This window comes from Chrysochloris asiatica, unplaced genomic scaffold (genome assembly GCF_000296735.1).
Source record: "Chrysochloris asiatica unplaced genomic scaffold, ChrAsi1.0 scaffold00004, whole genome shotgun sequence".
In the NCBI taxonomy this organism is placed as follows: domain Eukaryota; kingdom Metazoa; phylum Chordata; class Mammalia; order Afrosoricida; family Chrysochloridae; genus Chrysochloris; species Chrysochloris asiatica.
In genome coordinates this window covers 44,437,380-44,453,924 of record NW_006408522.1, presented here as the reverse complement: position 1 = coordinate 44,453,924, position 16,545 = coordinate 44,437,380, and the positions used below count along the sequence as shown (strand labels likewise).

General features: G+C 39.0%; 1 protein-coding gene across 2 annotated transcripts in view; it reads left to right on the top strand.

Annotated features, from left to right (window-relative positions):
• FMN1 (formin 1) overlaps positions 1-16,545 on the top strand; it is a 581,640-nt gene that overhangs the window by 514,118 nt on the left and 50,977 nt on the right. For both annotated transcript variants that reach the window (XM_006831807.1, XM_006831808.1), the window contains 2 exons: positions 3,685-3,736; positions 9,935-10,084. In XM_006831807.1, the coding sequence (XP_006831870.1) occupies positions 3,685-3,736; positions 9,935-10,084 (202 nt within the window). The remainder of the gene's footprint in view (positions 1-3,684; positions 3,737-9,934; positions 10,085-16,545) is intronic.

The window sequence follows — 16,545 nt, the reverse complement described above, 5'->3', positions numbered from 1 at the left end:
GAAGATGGAAGGAATACAGAGAGTCACTGTATCAGAAAGAATTATATGAGATTATTTTCAATCATTCAAGAGGTAGCATATGATCAAGAATCAATAATCTATTGAAGGCTGTTGCCTTTGATCTTCATCAGTTAAGTACTTTAAGTCCTCTTTGCTTTAGCAAGCAAGCTTGTGATATCTGCATACCAAAGGCTGTTAATGAGTCTTCCTTCAATCCTAATTCCACGTTCTTCTTGGATTATTTGCTCAGCATACAGATTGAATAAGTATGGTGCAAGGATACAACCCTAGCCCACACCTCTCCTGATGATTTTAAATCATTCAGTATTCCTTTGTTCTATTCTAATGATTACCCTTAGTCTGTGTATAAGTTCCTCATAAGTACAATTAAGTGTTCCAGAATAGTCATTCTTCACAATGTTAGCCATAGGTTGCTATGATCCACACTGTTGAATGTCTTTGCATAGTCAATAAAGCACAAGTTTAAAAAAAAAAAAAAGCATCAATGATATTGAAGGAAGAAGTCCATTACACTGAAGGCATAGCAAGGCTCCAGGAATTGACAGAATAACAACTGAAATATTTCAACAAACTGATGCAGCTGTGGAGAACTCACTTGTGTTTGCCAAGAAATTTGGAAGACAGCTAGCTGACCAACTGATTGAAGAGTTTCATATTTGTGCCCATTCACAAAGTGACCCAAAGAATCTCTTTAAAGTGTTCAAGAGCAAAGATGTCACTTTGAAGATTAAGCTACACTTGACCCAAGTAACAGTATACCCAGTCATTTCATATGCATATGAAAGTTGGACAATGAATAAGGAAGACTGTAGAATAATTGATCCAGTGGAAATAACTGAACAATATCATTATAATATCACCTGCAAGTAAAATTTTTCTGAAGATAATTCAAAAACAGTTGTAGCAGTACATCGACAGGGAGCTATCAGAAACTAAAGCTGGATTCAGAAGAGGATGTAGAGTGAAGGATATCATTACTGTCATCAGATGGATCTTGGCTGAAAGCAGAGGTTACCAGAAAGATGTTTATTTGTGCTTTATTGAGTATTCTGAGGTATTTGACTATGTGGATCTTAACAAGTTATGGGTAACATTGCAGAGAATGAGAATTCCATAACACTTAATTTTGCTCATGAGGAACCTGTACATAGACTAAGAGATAGTCATTAGAACAGAAAAAGAGGGACTAAATGTTTTAAAATCAGGAAAGGTGTGTGCAAGAGTTCTGTCCTTTCACTCTGTTTATTCAGTCTGTATGCTGAGCAAATAATCCAAGAAAATGGCTTATATGGAGAAGAATGTGACATCTGGAGGAAGACTCATTAACAAACAGGGTTATGCAGATGACACAATCTTGCTTGTTGAAAGTGAAGAGGTCTTAAAACACTTAGTGATGAAGATCAAAGACTACAGCTTTCAGTATGGAATACACCTCAACATAAAGAAAACAGAAATCTTCACAACTACACCAGTAAGCAATGATAAATGGAGAAAAGATTGAAGTTATCAAAGACTTCATTTTGCTTGGACCCACAATCAACACTCATGGAAGTAGCAGTCAAGAAACCAAAAGATGTATTGCACTAGGCAAATCTGCAAAGAACCTCTTTAAAGTGTTCAAGAGCAAAGATGTCACTTGGAAGGTTAAGCTACACTTGACCCAAGTAACAATATATTCAGTTATTTCATATGCATGTGAAAGTTGGACAGTGAATAAGGAAGACTGTAGAATAATTGATCCATTTGAAATATGATACTGACAAAGAACATCCACAATACCATGGACTGCCAGAAGAACAAACAAATCTGTCTTGGAAGAAGTACAGCCAGAGTGCTGTTTAGAAGGGAGGATGATGAGACTTCATCTCTCTTATTTTGTACATGTCAGGAAGGACCAGTCCCTGGAGAAAACGTGATGATTGGTAAAGTGGAGGGTCAGCAAAAAAGAGGAAAACCCCCAACAAGATGGATTAGCACAGTGGCAACAGCAATGGACTTAAACATAACAGTTGTAAGGATGGTGCAGGCAGAGGCAGTGTTTGGTTGTGTTGTGCATGGGGTCACTATGAGTCAGAACAGACTAGATGGCGCTTAGCTATAAAACACTTTATAAGGAGCTTCAGTGGCTCAGTGGTTAAGCAATTAGATACTAATTTACAGGGCAATGGTTTGAACCCACCAGTCACTCATCAGGAGAAAAATCTGGCATTCTGCTTCCTTAAAGGTACCAGTCTTGGAAAGTCTGTGGAGCAATTCTACTGTGTCCTTTGAATTGGAATTGACTCGTTCGTAGAGGCAGTAGACAAGCATTTTACATGTATTATCTCTTTTAATCTTTATAATAGCTGTATGATAGGCACTATGGCTTTCCTCATATTTGTTGTTGTTAAGTGCCATGGAGTTGGATCCAACTCATAGTGACCCTGTATAGGGCTTCCCAGGACCTGCTGGTGGATTTGAACTGCTGAACTTGTGGTTAGTAGTCTCGTAGTACGGGTGAGGAACTCACTAAGCATTTGATGATGACTAACTTGCCTGCATCACAGAGCTAGGCTTAATAAAGTGTCATGTTCTAAAACCCTTCAGTGCCTTTCCGTGGAATATCACAATGTAGATTCTCATAGATCATTTAAATTTGTGTCACATTGATTAGACTTAAGCTATTGTTGTTGTTGTTGTTAAGTGCCTTCGAGTCGGAGCCGACCCATAGCGACCCTGTACAGGGTTTCCGAGGGTGTAAATCCTTACGGGAGTAGAAAGCCTTATCTTTCTCCCGCGGAGCGGCTGGTAGTTTCGAACCACTGACCTTAAGGTTCGCAGCCCGATTCGTAACCACTACGCTACTATAGGAATCTTAAATTCATAAAAATTATGGTATGGCTTACCTGTCTGTTTTTCTGGCTATTTTAAGATGTAAGAATGATGTTACCATACTATCATTATCTTCTGATTAGAGAAAAGAATATGAAATTACCTAGTTAAATATTCCCTACATAGCATGGGTTCTTAACCTGAAGATTTGGGATTTTACCTCAAGTTTCCTTAGTAACCAAGTTACTAGTGTTGTTGTTTTCTTCATTTAAAACATCATTTTGAGAAGGAGTTCATAAATTTCCCCAAGGGGCCAGTGGAGGCAATATATGCCAGGATTATCATGAATTTGTTTGAATCTGAGCAGACTTGAGTGTACTGTGTTATGGTGTGAGGGAAAGTGCTGAGCACATAGCTCACAAGGCTCACGCAGAGGCCAGTTCGTAACTATGGGACCACATATTCCAGTTATCCCGGGATCTTTCCCATTTAAATGTCACACTGCCTTTCAATTCCAAAAGTGTCCCACCTAGAGCAATAAATTATATATTTATTGTTGTTGTTTTTAAGTACCATCAAGTTGGTTTATAGTGACCCCATATAGGGTTTCCAAAGAGTGGCTGGTGGGTTTAAGTCGCCAACCTTGTGATTCAAACAAACCTTGCGGTGCAGTTCTTTATCCCACAGTGCCACACCTATAGCTATCGCTATTATGAATGCTGTGTCCAGGACTCATGATAGGGGTTGCCAACCCCGAATTCAATTTATTACAACAATAAAGCAGTAAGATGAAGCAAAGAATATAATGAGAGAAGATGCTGCTTTAATAGTATTATTCTTTCTCTTTCACAGCCAAACGGGAGCATAAAATGGAAGAAAGTCACTTGGAGAATGCACATACAAGGTAAGCAGACCTGACTTGGCCCAAATCCTTTGATTGTTGTTGTTAAGTATCGTGGAGTTGGTTCCGACTCATAGTGACCCTGCACAGGGTTTCCAAGACTGTAAATCTTTACAGGAGCAGAATGCCTCATCTTTCTCTCACGGAACCACTGGTAGTTTTGAACTGCTGACCTTGAGGTTGGCACCCCGACTCGTAACCACTATGCTACCAGAGCTCCTTAAATCCTTTGATTAGCCATTCTTAATTGGTCTCACTTATCAAGACTATATATCCATGAATTATAAAATTATCTTGGGAACTAAAATGGAAACACTGTAACAGGAGTTGGGATATGCTTCATAAGTCACCTGTATCACCTGCTTTTCATGTGGCCACTTCCATCTGTTTACTTCTCTCCATCATTCTGTTCCTGAACAGTGTTACAGAAGTTAAGAACAATTTGATCCTTTTTATCATTATAACTACTGCTGTGGTTCGGTGCTGGTGAATCAAATCGACTCAACGCCATGGGACACAGCAGAATTGCAGCCCCTTAAGGTTTTCTAGGTAGCAGAATTTACCGGGAAGACTTCTAGTTGCTGTTGAATGTGGTCAAACCACCAACCTTACCCTTAGCAGCTGAGCACTTCTCCATTGCACTGCCAGAGCTCCTTATTAGATCTAGACTAAGCCAGTTATTTGGGAATGTGGTGGTTCTGTATGATTAGCAATGAATTTTTAACCATAAGGTCAGTGGTTTGAGCCCACTAGTCACTGCTCTGTGGGAGAACAGTGAGGCTTTCTGCTCCCACAAAGATATACAGCCTCTGAAACCCTATCCAAGGTCGCTATGGCACTTAACAACAACAAGAAGCCAATTATTGGACTTCTAAGAGAATTATGTCTTTCCTCAGATCTTTGATATGTAAACAGGCCAGGGTGGAGGGAAATAAAGGGGTGGGAGGTGAGAGGGAACTGACATGTTCATGAATTATGATTGTCCTTCTATATGATAATCATTGAAAACTCTCCCAGAAATTGAAAGAGACCTCAGAGGCCATCTCTTTAACCTCTCAAGTTACTTTAGGTCTCTTCCTCACTTTTCTGTCTCTCGATAGACATCAGAGTGGAAACATCCATCCATCAGAATGCAAGAATCATAGCATCTGACCCGCAGGGATTTTTCTTTTTGTCCGTTTAACAGTTTAGTCAGCTAGGCAATATCTTCCTTATAAAAAGTATGGGTGGGAATATGCTGAGGCTTTCTCATTTCCAGGGCATACAACTGAGATTAATTTTGCTGGTACCAATTCTCAAAGTACTAGAAAATCAAATGAGAAGTAGTATTAAGAAACAGCATGTAAGGAGAAATGCACAGGTCGGTGGAGAGAGGATTTTGCATGATTTTAAATGCAAAAGAACAAACTCTAGAAAAGAATCATTTTTTCTCCTGATCTCAGAGTATGTCTAGCCATGATTTCCCAGATTTCTGAAAGTCTACAGAGACATCTATCTGCCCAGCTGTGATGAGGCCCACATTGTGCCCTGAATCCCACTGTTTTCACAATGAAATAATAATCCATAAAAGCAAGATAGGGACAGAGCTTCCACTTTTCTAACTGCAGACATGTTCTTGAATTATGATTGTAGTTGCTATCATAATCACTACTGAAAACTAAAATAATGAATTGAATACATGTTTTTTTTAGATTTTGGTGCCCTTTTGTTGGTTTTATACCTTTCCATATCTGCATCCCTGGGTATTACAAACAGTTAATATATTAGACTGCTAACCAAAGATTTAGAGACTCAGGTCTACTTAGAGATGGCTTGGAAGAAATACCTAGCAGTGTACTTCTAAAAAAAGCAGTCACTGAAACTCCATGTAGAGTACAGTGCTACTTGGACACACATGGAGTTGCCATGAGTCAAGTTCGACTCAACAGCAACTGGTTATCCCCATATTAACTTTTCCGTCCTCAGTGTGTAAAACTGGTATTTCTTTGTATGGAAATACAGAAAAGAGATTGTCAACATGGCCTTACTGGTATCAGGCCAAACAGAAGCGCTGCTTCTAGAGAAGATGTCAAATTTCAAGTAATTTTTCAAGAGTTTTGCTTAAGGAAAAGGGGGCCCACCTTAGAGGGACCATGGCTGCTGCTGTGGATTAGCTATGCTGGGGTGGGGGGGGAGGCATAAATTTTGGTTGTCAGCATTTTCCATGGCTTTGTGGTGAAGGTAATCTAGCTTTCATGTCATACATGAAATATACTAGATCCCATCTTTAATGTAGAAACCACAGTTGTTTGGTTACACTCTTTAAGGAGGTTGGTGGTCACTGTTGCAATAATCGTGTGAGACTTAAATTCTTATGTTTTATTCTCAAGAGAAACAATTTACTCTGAGGCTAAAGAGTATTTGCTTTTCCTAAGCAGTTTCTGAAGGCATGCATGTAAAATAATAAGTGGATGTGTTCCACTTTGGCATCCCAACACTGCACAAGTAAAACAGTTCACTTTGCTATGAGTTCTGTACTTTAAAAGCGCTTGACCAAATTTAAAAGATACAAATCAGGGAAGGAGTTATACTAGAATGAAGGGAAGAGTCAAGGAATAGTTTAGAGTGGAATAATTTTTTTTTAAGTTGACTAAACCAAAACATATGATCAGAAATCAATCTTTTAAAAGTTAGAAGCTGTCTTAGAATTATCTGCTGACAAACACATTTTAAAAAGCATGGCAACCCCTTTGTCTCCTGTCTACTGTAGAAAATTTGCCTAGTCCTCACATATTGGCAATTTTCTTTCCCATGTTTTTGAAGGTTTCGATGATTAGTTTTTAGAGAATCAAAACTGAATATAAAAGAAAGATCATTTTGCTTGGGGTATACAATAGCCTAGACCTTATTAGATAGCTTATTGGTTCATATGCTAGCTGTTTATTTTTTCTTGAACAAAGGAACAACACTGAAATCAAATAATGCACATCCTTAAAGCAACTCCGTAGTCACCCAGGTACCTAAACCAGATCATTCCCTGGGAATCTGTATGCTTTGGTTCCTATCAAGATGTTCACTTGCTTTCCTAGTTTCGAAAACATAGACGAGGAATGCTGAAATTCAGTATTTCCTTTCATCTTCACCACCACCCCCCCCACAAAGGGTTGTCAAGGAGGGCTTCACAAATCCTCAGGGGGAAGGGAGACAGGCAGTGAGGGTACATGGTTAGCCTCAATTGAGGACTGGGGAAAATAAGGTCCCAGGAATGATGACATGCTTTTCTCAGCCTCTATAATAATCACTAAGCAGTACTGTCCTCCTCTGTAACTACCAGTATTTGCAACATGGTGTTCTCCCAGTCTAGGCTCAAAGTCACCCCAGGAGTGTCAGGGCAACCCAGGAAGCACAATGACTGGACTTTCCGTTGTCTTACTAACTTCCTGCTAGAGAATAAAAAGAGAATGTTTTCCTCTGAATCCAAAAAAAACAAGTGACTTGTTGGAATGTCAAAAGTTTTGTTTCATATATATGAAGTGGCTTCACAGAGTTTTTTTTTTTGGAAAAAATTTCACTATCATTTAATTACATTTTTCCAAGAACTTCATGAAGCCCCCTTAAATTTACTACAATATTTTTAAAAAGCTTATATGTATTAGTGCTTTGTGGTGGTGGTGTTGTTATGTGCCATGGAGTCGGTTCCGACTCATAACGACCCTGTACAGGGTTTCCGAAGCTGTAAATCTTTATGGGAGCAGAAAACCTCATCTTTCTCCCACGGAACAGCTGGTAGTTTCGAACTGCTGGCCTTAAGGTTCGCAGCCCAATTTGTAACCACTACGCTACCAGAGTTCCTTAGTGCTTTGTGTATGGCATTATATATTTCCTTGTATAGCAAAATACTACCACAGAATATAAGGATAATGATTATTATAGTAAATTTAACCATATATCAAAATTTTAAGAGTGAATGACTTTCTTTTCTCTGTTAACATACCAATAAAAATGCATCTGTATAGAAGGTGGACCTAAAGAAGAGAAAAATATAATGCATTTTATTGGAGTTATATTTGCTACAGAAAATAATTGTATTTAAAGTAGAAACAAAAAATAAAAAAGGGTTTTTTATTCCTTAAATTTCTGTGTTAGAAAGCATGAGCAAAAGAAGGATAGAGTAGAAAGAACATTTCAATGGAACCAGGTAACTTGAGTCTAGTCCCACTTCTGCCAATGAATAAGGCCATTCAGTCTTTTCAAGTCTCCATTTTCTTATACACAAAATGAGAAAATGGGATTAGATGGCCTGTGAGCCCCTTCCAATTCTAAAATCTCATGACTCTCTAAAAAATTTGTGACCTGTTTCTACAGGCTGCATAACTCAGCACTTAACGTGCTTCTAGGCTACTAGCAATATAATTTTCATATTTAATAGAAATTTCATTCATATTAAATGAAATAAAGGTATATGCTATAGTGTATATGTGTGATTTTAACAATATTTTGACTGCCACAGAAAAAAGTCTCGTGCCTGGGGTGAAAGTAGTCATTGTGTCTTTTTTCCATTACTCGTTTGACTCCAACAATCAAAATATGTAGTATGTTTGGAATTATAAGAGAGCTCCTTCAGCGACTACTGCAGTTATTGCCTTTCTCTACTTCTGCACTTCCAGTCTTTTAATAACTAGAAGCCAAAATTCCCTGACCAGTAGTTTTAATTTGCATTAGAAACAGATTTATTATTTACAGAAGCACAAAGAATTTATGAGACTAGGAGCTGCAGCTCCAGCTTGGATCTCGCCTAATCATAGCCATGGAATCAATTAACAGTTCATCTGTGAAATGTGATAAAATCTTATGAGATACATATTGCCCAATAACTGAGAACTAGATGAAAGTATGCTCCATAATAGTATCGGAGCTTCAGGGTTTTACAATCACCATTGAGTGGAGTTCCATTAGAAACTCTGCATTCAGGATGGCCACAAAACACTCTGTGTCTGAACAGATGATAAAGCATTAAGTAATAAACCTGGCCAGCCATTATTGCTTTGATTAGTTTCCAACACCCTAGAAAAGGGGGCCATTTATTTAAGTGTTCTTGCTCATGGCAAATGAGCTTGTGAGGCTTGCAGTGGGTGGGGGTGAAGGGGAAAGATTGAGTTCAGAGCTATAAATTGCTGCAAAGCTAGTGCCTCCAAGAAGGCTGCTTGGGAGGCCTGGGTAGCCTGGTGTGCAGTGAGCTTTCGTGAGTAGATTAGGAAGTTCTTACTGATATCTGGGAAATGACTTTGCAAGAAACGGATTCTTTTCTGACCAGATTAGAGTTTGTTTGCTTTTCTAAATCAGAGATGGTATTTTATCAAACTTTGCTAGGCTCACAATTGCTTATTCCTGAATGTTGGTGGTTTATATTCTTGCATCCATCATACCCAGGTCTAAAACGCATTGTTGTTCGTTGCCATAGGGTCAGGTCTGACTCGTGGTGGTTCCATGTGTGCAGAGTAGAACTCTGCTCCATTGGGTTCTCAAGGTTGTAACCTTTTTGAAGCTGATCATCTGGCCTGTTTTCTGAGGCACCTGTGAGGGATTTCAAACCACCAGCCTTTGGGTTAGGAGTTGAGAGGCTAACCATTTATGCCTCCCATGGACTCCTACCCCCTCCTTAAAGATAATATAGTCAGTCTCTTATTTATTTTCTTGAGAAAATTGAAAGTCAGAGATACCAGAATAAGAATAGAATGCCATCTGAATCTCTTCATAGAACATTCACCAGATTAACGATTCCCAATGGGCTATCTAACTGCCCACTGCCAGTGCTACAGAATACTGCCAGTGCTACAGAATACAGAATCAATATGTCATCAGTCTTATATTAAATCATTAAACATCGAGGGAAGAGAAGATAGACAGCTGAGCTTAAGATGAAGACCATACTTAAAAGGTGTAACCTACATATCATTTGAAATGAAAGATGCTGGATTTTAAATAGACAAAATATACCCAGGGATATCCCTAATGAAGTTGCATTTCATAGAAAATTGGTTTGGGCAAATAGGTTTTCTGAGGCTTAGGATAAGCTACCGTAAGGATTAGCCTGGGATCCTGCATTAGAGAATAGACCTGCAAGAAACCTCCCTCCTATGTCCCTCCTCAACCTAATGGGATTTGATGTTGGCACTTTCTCACCCTTTACCTCCCTCTCTTTCTTTTCCCCTCCTGTTGCAGTTTTGAAAAAACAGTAGGATATTTTGGGATGAAGCCAAAGTCTGGTGAGAAGGAGATCACACCCAACTATGTTTTTATGGTGTGGTACGAGTTCTGCAGTGACTTCAAGACAATTTGGAAACGGGAGAGTAAAAACATATCTAAAGAAAGGTAAGGTTCTAATAGAGTCTCAGAAGCTGCCTTCTCAAACCTAACAAAGTATGTGCCTGTACTTCACAGGTGTCAGTATTTTCCCAGTAAAAGATTTTCAGAGCAAATGGACATCAAGAAAAGATTATTGCCTTGGGGGACTATAGGGAAATTCATGAAAGGCTTGCTGTCCACACAGCAGACACACTCACGTGATCTGATAAGTTACACTTTCTTAACCCCTTCCAATTACTAGCTAGTAAATGAAAGGGGAGTTGTGCTAATTTGCAACAGATTGCTTCTCTGTGTATTTTCATGTTGGCCCAGTCTAAATGAGGTAGTCTTGCTGCTGCAGACAGTACAGACAAATAAAAGTGAATGCTTTTCCCATTAATATACTGAACTTGCATCAAAGGGAAATCCCTGAGACCCAGGCCACACTTGACACAGTGTTGAAGCCCCTCACTGGATTTACAGCACCACTCCTGACTCCCTGTATCCTGCTGAGGACATCAAACTTCATGCCGCTTGGTCTCATTGCAGCCCCCTGATTTTATTAGTCAGGGGGAAGAGGAAAAACCTCGACTCTGAATATGGGGTGTGGGTGTAGGTATGAGTGTGTGTATTCATTCTTCTAAGAGAGACTGAATTTGGTCCTGATGATCAGGAAAAAACAACAACAAACATTTCTGCTAAATCATCATTTAGATCAGGGTACCACTGTTCTATAAAAGGTGTCACGGGTTTAAGCTTCAAACAGGCCTTTGCCACTACTCCTGCAGAACAGATGAATCAGAATGTCACTCAAAGTGGAGTAGCCTAAGGAGAATAAACATTCTGCAAAGTAAGAGAAACAGTTTGTTTAAATATAGCATCCATGTTTCACTAAAAATGGAGGGGGGGGCGGGGAATGCTACTATTTCTGTTCTTTGTAATCAGCGAAAAGGTATGTAAATGATCCACACGTGTACAACAAATACTACTCTGTCTCACCTTTAGAGACTGTTTTAAGAGACTGTTCGTAAGGATATAAAAATTTAGAGATTTTGAGTCATTATGACTGAGTCTGTAAACGTTTTCTCATGGAATAAAAAAAAAAAAATCTTTCTTGCATCCAAAGAAGTCAGAGAGATTTGAATTTGTTTATCTGCATCACCTCCGCAGACCATGATCTCCTTGGGAACACAGGAATTAAATTGAGCATAAGCATTATGTAGCTACAGCAAAGCCCAGAATAGTGAAATGACCTTGTTAGGGAAATCAGTTTGTTGATAATAGTATGAAAAGTCTTAAAGATCTTGAGACTCTACTCCTTTCCCTTGCTCTGCAATGGCTTAGTTAGCCGTTTAAAGTTAACCAAAGCAGGCTTCCCAGGAGTACGTTCTATATCATATGAGCCTCACATGAGAGTGATGAAACCAAGTTTCTCATCCTCTAACAGGAGGGCCATTGAGCAGCCAGTTCTCTGAGTGCCGTAAATGTGCAGCCTTTGCCTAAGTTTCTGCACCTCAGGTTATCACAGTCCTTGTAGTTGGAACCCTAAAAATGGATGAAAACACACACACAACTGAGAGGGTAAGAAATTGTTTTCCATTTTAATGATCTCTTCAAATACTGAACCAAGTTCCAAATGAAGGAATGCTTCCCTACTAGAGAAACGTAGGCCACACTAACTGTGGGTGGGCAGTGGTGGGTGGCGATGGTATCACTCAGTCCTTCAGAATGACAGTTTCTCTGATTCCCAGTCACAGGCATTCGCAGCATTGCTTCCTGGGTGCAGCTGCTGAATTGCCTGCTTCACACTCTGTAAACCAATACCTTTAAAGGGTCGTGACTTCACAGGGCCCTTTTCAGTTCTTCTCATTGAGCGATTTCAGGGACCTCTTCATTCCAGCCATGCTTTGCGAGATGGATCACCAAGGTTCCCAACTTAAAACAACATCCCTGTAAGTTAATAGCCGCTAAAAAAAATATTTTTGGAAGCAGATTGTTTAGAAAATTCTGTTGGTTAAGAAATGCTAGCACCTGATATATATGTTACTGCTTCTCTGGTAAAATAAACTGATTTTTCTTGAGGAGTGAGGATTTTTCAAATCGTACTCTGTTTTCTTAGGATTTGAACTTTTAGATGCTTAGAATCACATACTCATTGTGGTAAAACAGGTAAATTGACTTAAATTCTTCTGTTATAATTAAATGAGAAATAAGATGATTGCTTTATTTTAATATCTATTTAGTGACATTTGATACTGTGATTTTAAGTTATGCTTTTCCCAAAAATCCAATAAATTCAAGCAGCACTAAATATCTGGAGGTAACCTAACATCATTAAAAGGATAGTACAAAGACACCCTAAAAGATTAAATCCATAAGCAAATTGAAACGTGATAGCTTATAATTATTAGTAAAGAAAACTATCGTTCTGGATCCCATTAGAAGAAATTTAATCCTATTGATTTTTAAATTTACTTGAAAGCCAACTCAAAACCACAAAAATCATTGGGAAAAAGTAAGGATTAACAATAGTATTTTCAAAGGAATCGATTCCATGACAAATGATGTTTTGTTTAAACTCTACTTTCAAATAAAATGGAAGTGTTGAAAACTAATTTAGGCCACTTGCGGCTAATTTTAGATAGTAAAAAATATTTACTTCTTCATCATCTTAGCCTGGTTTTCATAAATACACATTAACTTAATGTAAAGTTGACATGGATATGTCTCCACACAGAGTAACAACTGCCCCCAGAACGTTCTCTAAATCTATATATGATTGTGTAAATAACCTTCAGTGTTATTGTGTCATGTGACCAACTATTAAACTCTGTCATTAAACTCATATCAGGCACAGTGTTTTACGGGAAATATGGTTTCCCTGCTGGTTGCCTTTGTCAGTAGAAGAGCAACCTACTATATATGAGGAGGTTTCATAAACTTTGTGGAAAAATCCCATCTTCTTTTCATTGTTTTCCCATGAACCTTTTAAAGCCCCCCCTCATAGAATGCAGAATTACAGCTTTAAATTTTTCTTGGCATTTAAACCAGTATTAGGCAAAATAGAGAATTTCTATGTCTAGGGACAATCCCTGGATGGCACAAATAGTTAAAACACTTGGCTGCTGACCAAAAAGTCGGTCTGAGTCCACCAAGAAACAATCAGAGAAAAAGGCCTGGCAAAATATGGACTCCTTTACACACATGGGATTGCCATAAGTTAGAATTAACTTGATGACAAATGGTTTACTGGTCTCTAGGTACAAATCCAAGGAGCTCTGGTAGCATAGTGGTTACGAATCGGGCTGCTAATCTCAAGGTCAGCAGTTTGAAACTACCAGCTGTTCCGCAGGAGAAAGATGAGGCTTTCTGGTCCTGTAAAGATTTACAGCCTCAGAAACCCTGTAGAGGGTCACTATGAGTTGGAACCTACTCCACGGCACACAACCACTATCAGGAACAAATCCAGAATGCACCCTCTTCTTAGACTTTCAGTCTATGGCACAGGTCCTATACTGCCCTTAGGATTGTGACTGATTGCTCTGTGAAATAAACCAATCCCTTCTCTTCTCCCTTCTGCGTACTTGTCAATATTTGTTGTTGTGCCATCGAGTCAGTTCTGACTCATAGTGACGCTGTATATGGTTTCCAAGGAGTGGTTGGTGGGTCTGGACAGTCAACTTTGCAACTCAAACTGACCTGGCAGTCCAGCTCAGCATTAACCTGCAGCACCATACCAGGACTCCCAGCAATATTTAGTGATGTAAAGGAAAAAAAAGGTAGGGCCAGTAGAGAGCCGAAAATCAGAATATTAATCCTTCCCTCCACCATTAATTCACTGCCTATCTGTTAGCTGTGTGTATAGGGGTAAAGTAGGAACTAAGATCTCTTCTAGCTTAAAGATTCTAGGAAACTAGAAACCACATTCTAATACACCCATTCCTCACTTATCAACATGATTAGGTTCCAAAGACCGGGTCCTTATGTGGAAATCAGCATTATGCAAAAATGGACAATGAATCCATCAGATCACAAAACGGAAGATGACTACAGCATGACATAACTGACAAACCACTGAGAAGTATGGCCTAGCCAAGATGACTTAATCTTAACCATCACAACCAACATTAGCATAACACCTTGGCCTTCACTAATGCAGAGAATGGTCAGATAGTAGATTTTTTTTATGATAGTTACAAATGCAAAATGTCACACATAATGAGATGGTCAGTAAGTGAGGAGTATGTGTATCCTGAGGAACTGTGTGTTTCATTTCTGCGATGTCCTTTGCTGTTGAGCTCAGTAGAGACTATATTCCCGAAAGTCACTGCCATTGAGTGAATTCGGACTCATGGTGACCCTGTGGAGGATTTTCAAGGCTGCAGATCTTTATAGGCGCAGAAAGTCTCTTCCTCTTGCAGAACAGCTGGTGAAGTCAAACATGGAAAGTGGGTTTCCATGGGCTACACCACCAAGGCTCCTAAGAGAGTGTGATTGAGGACATTTAGAACCAAGGTCTAGCAGGTGAGTGGAGGAAACATTTTGGGATGGAGTATTTTCACTGCCCTCTTGAAATTGGTAGATATTCACAACTACATTGCTTCACTCCTCCAATTCTTCCAATAAAAGACTAATGTTGGACTCGAAGACCAAAATTTTTATTGAGAATACAAGCACAAAATAATGCAGTGGGGCTTCAAAAAGTTCTTGGAAAAGCGGAATTGAAAGATAATGAATTTTTCCATGAACTTTTGAAAACCCCCTCATGTTTTCCTCTGTTCATCTTTACCAACATCACAATACGATTTATGTTAAGGTCCTGGTCTGGTGCTATGATAAGCACTGGACTGTTAACTGAAAGCTCGGCAGTTCAAATCCACCAGCCACTCCTCAGAAACCCTATGCAGGTTCGCTGTGAGTTGAAATATAACAACAACATAGTTAATCAGGATTTTTATCTTCAGAGGCAGCTTTGCCTCAATTTGACTTTTACCTGCACTTTCATGTTTGTGCCTCATGAGATCCAAACATACAATGAATTTGGGGTCTACAGTTTTATTCCACCTACTAAATCCTGATGTGGCACAGTAGGATAAACACTGAATCTCAAGATTGGTTTGAACCACAAGGTATTTGGTTCAAATTTACCAACTGCTCCTTGGAAACACTATACAGGGTTGCTATGAGTCAGACCTGACTCAACAACACTTAACAACAACAACAGCATTAAATCTACAGATTGTTCAAGCATATTCCTAATTTAATGGGTGGTGGTTATGTGCCATGGAGTTGGTTCTGACCCATAGCGATCCTGTACAGGGTTTCCAGGGGCTGTAAATCTTTACAGGAGCAGAAAGCCTCATCTTTCTCCCACGGAACAGCTGGTAGTTTCGAACTGCTGACCCTGAGGTTCGCAGCCCAATTCGTAACCACTATGCTACCAGGAGCTTATCTATTTTTTATGTTGCTCCTTTTATTACCTATTCTTTACTCATTTTCTACTACTTTATTATTTCTTGGTTCTTTTATTACTCTCAGATATAGAATTCTTCCTTCTAAAATATTCCACCATTCAGGATGTCCTAAGACTTCTTGCTCCCCACATTTGCCCACACAAACCACCACCACTGCCCACAGCACAGGCTGTGAATTTGCAAAAGGTAAAAAAATTTCCAGGGAAGTCAGGACTCCAGGAATGGTGTTTGGTAAATAATTCACCCTGAGCCAAAGCAAACTTTTAAAGCACCATTTAAGGAACCCATAATGGGAAAGTAATGAGTGAATAAGAAGTGTGGTGGGTTTTATATGAAATGTAAATAGGAAACTTCATTATATACATAGCTATAAATTACGCCTTGGGGAAATGGATAAATATTTTTAGTCCAGCTAGGTTTTGTTTTCTGTTGCTTGCAATTATCATGGTTAGTCATGCAACTACCATACCCAGGACAACAGCAAATAATTCACTGCTATTGTGGGGCATATCCCAAAGGCTGGCTTCCGAGTCCTCTATTTCTCAGGTTCCTTTTGGACCAGGAGTGAGGGGCTTAGAGAGGTTGTAACTAGCCCACAAAAAAGCCACTGATCGCATGGTAGACATTGCAAGACATCTTCTTTTGCATGATAAAATGATTCCTGGAAAGACCGTCATATGCTAAAAATTGTATTTATTGAATTCTGCTTTTCTACTGACATATATACATGATCATCTATATAACTTCTAGCCAGTCAGCTTTCTTTGCCCTGTTCCACTGTTTATTTACATGGTTTCAATGTACTGAATTGCTAAGTAGCTTACCGTTCTTAAGAATCCCTTGAATAACACAAATAATCACCCTATTTTGCCTATTGTTCATTGGCAAAACTTTGGATCTTCCTAAGACACCTTTGAAAACAGTTCTGTGCAAATATAAAAATAATAAGTGTCCCAAAGACCTAGCTTATAAATTGTTGTTATTATTGTTAGGTGCCATCAAGCCACCAACCCA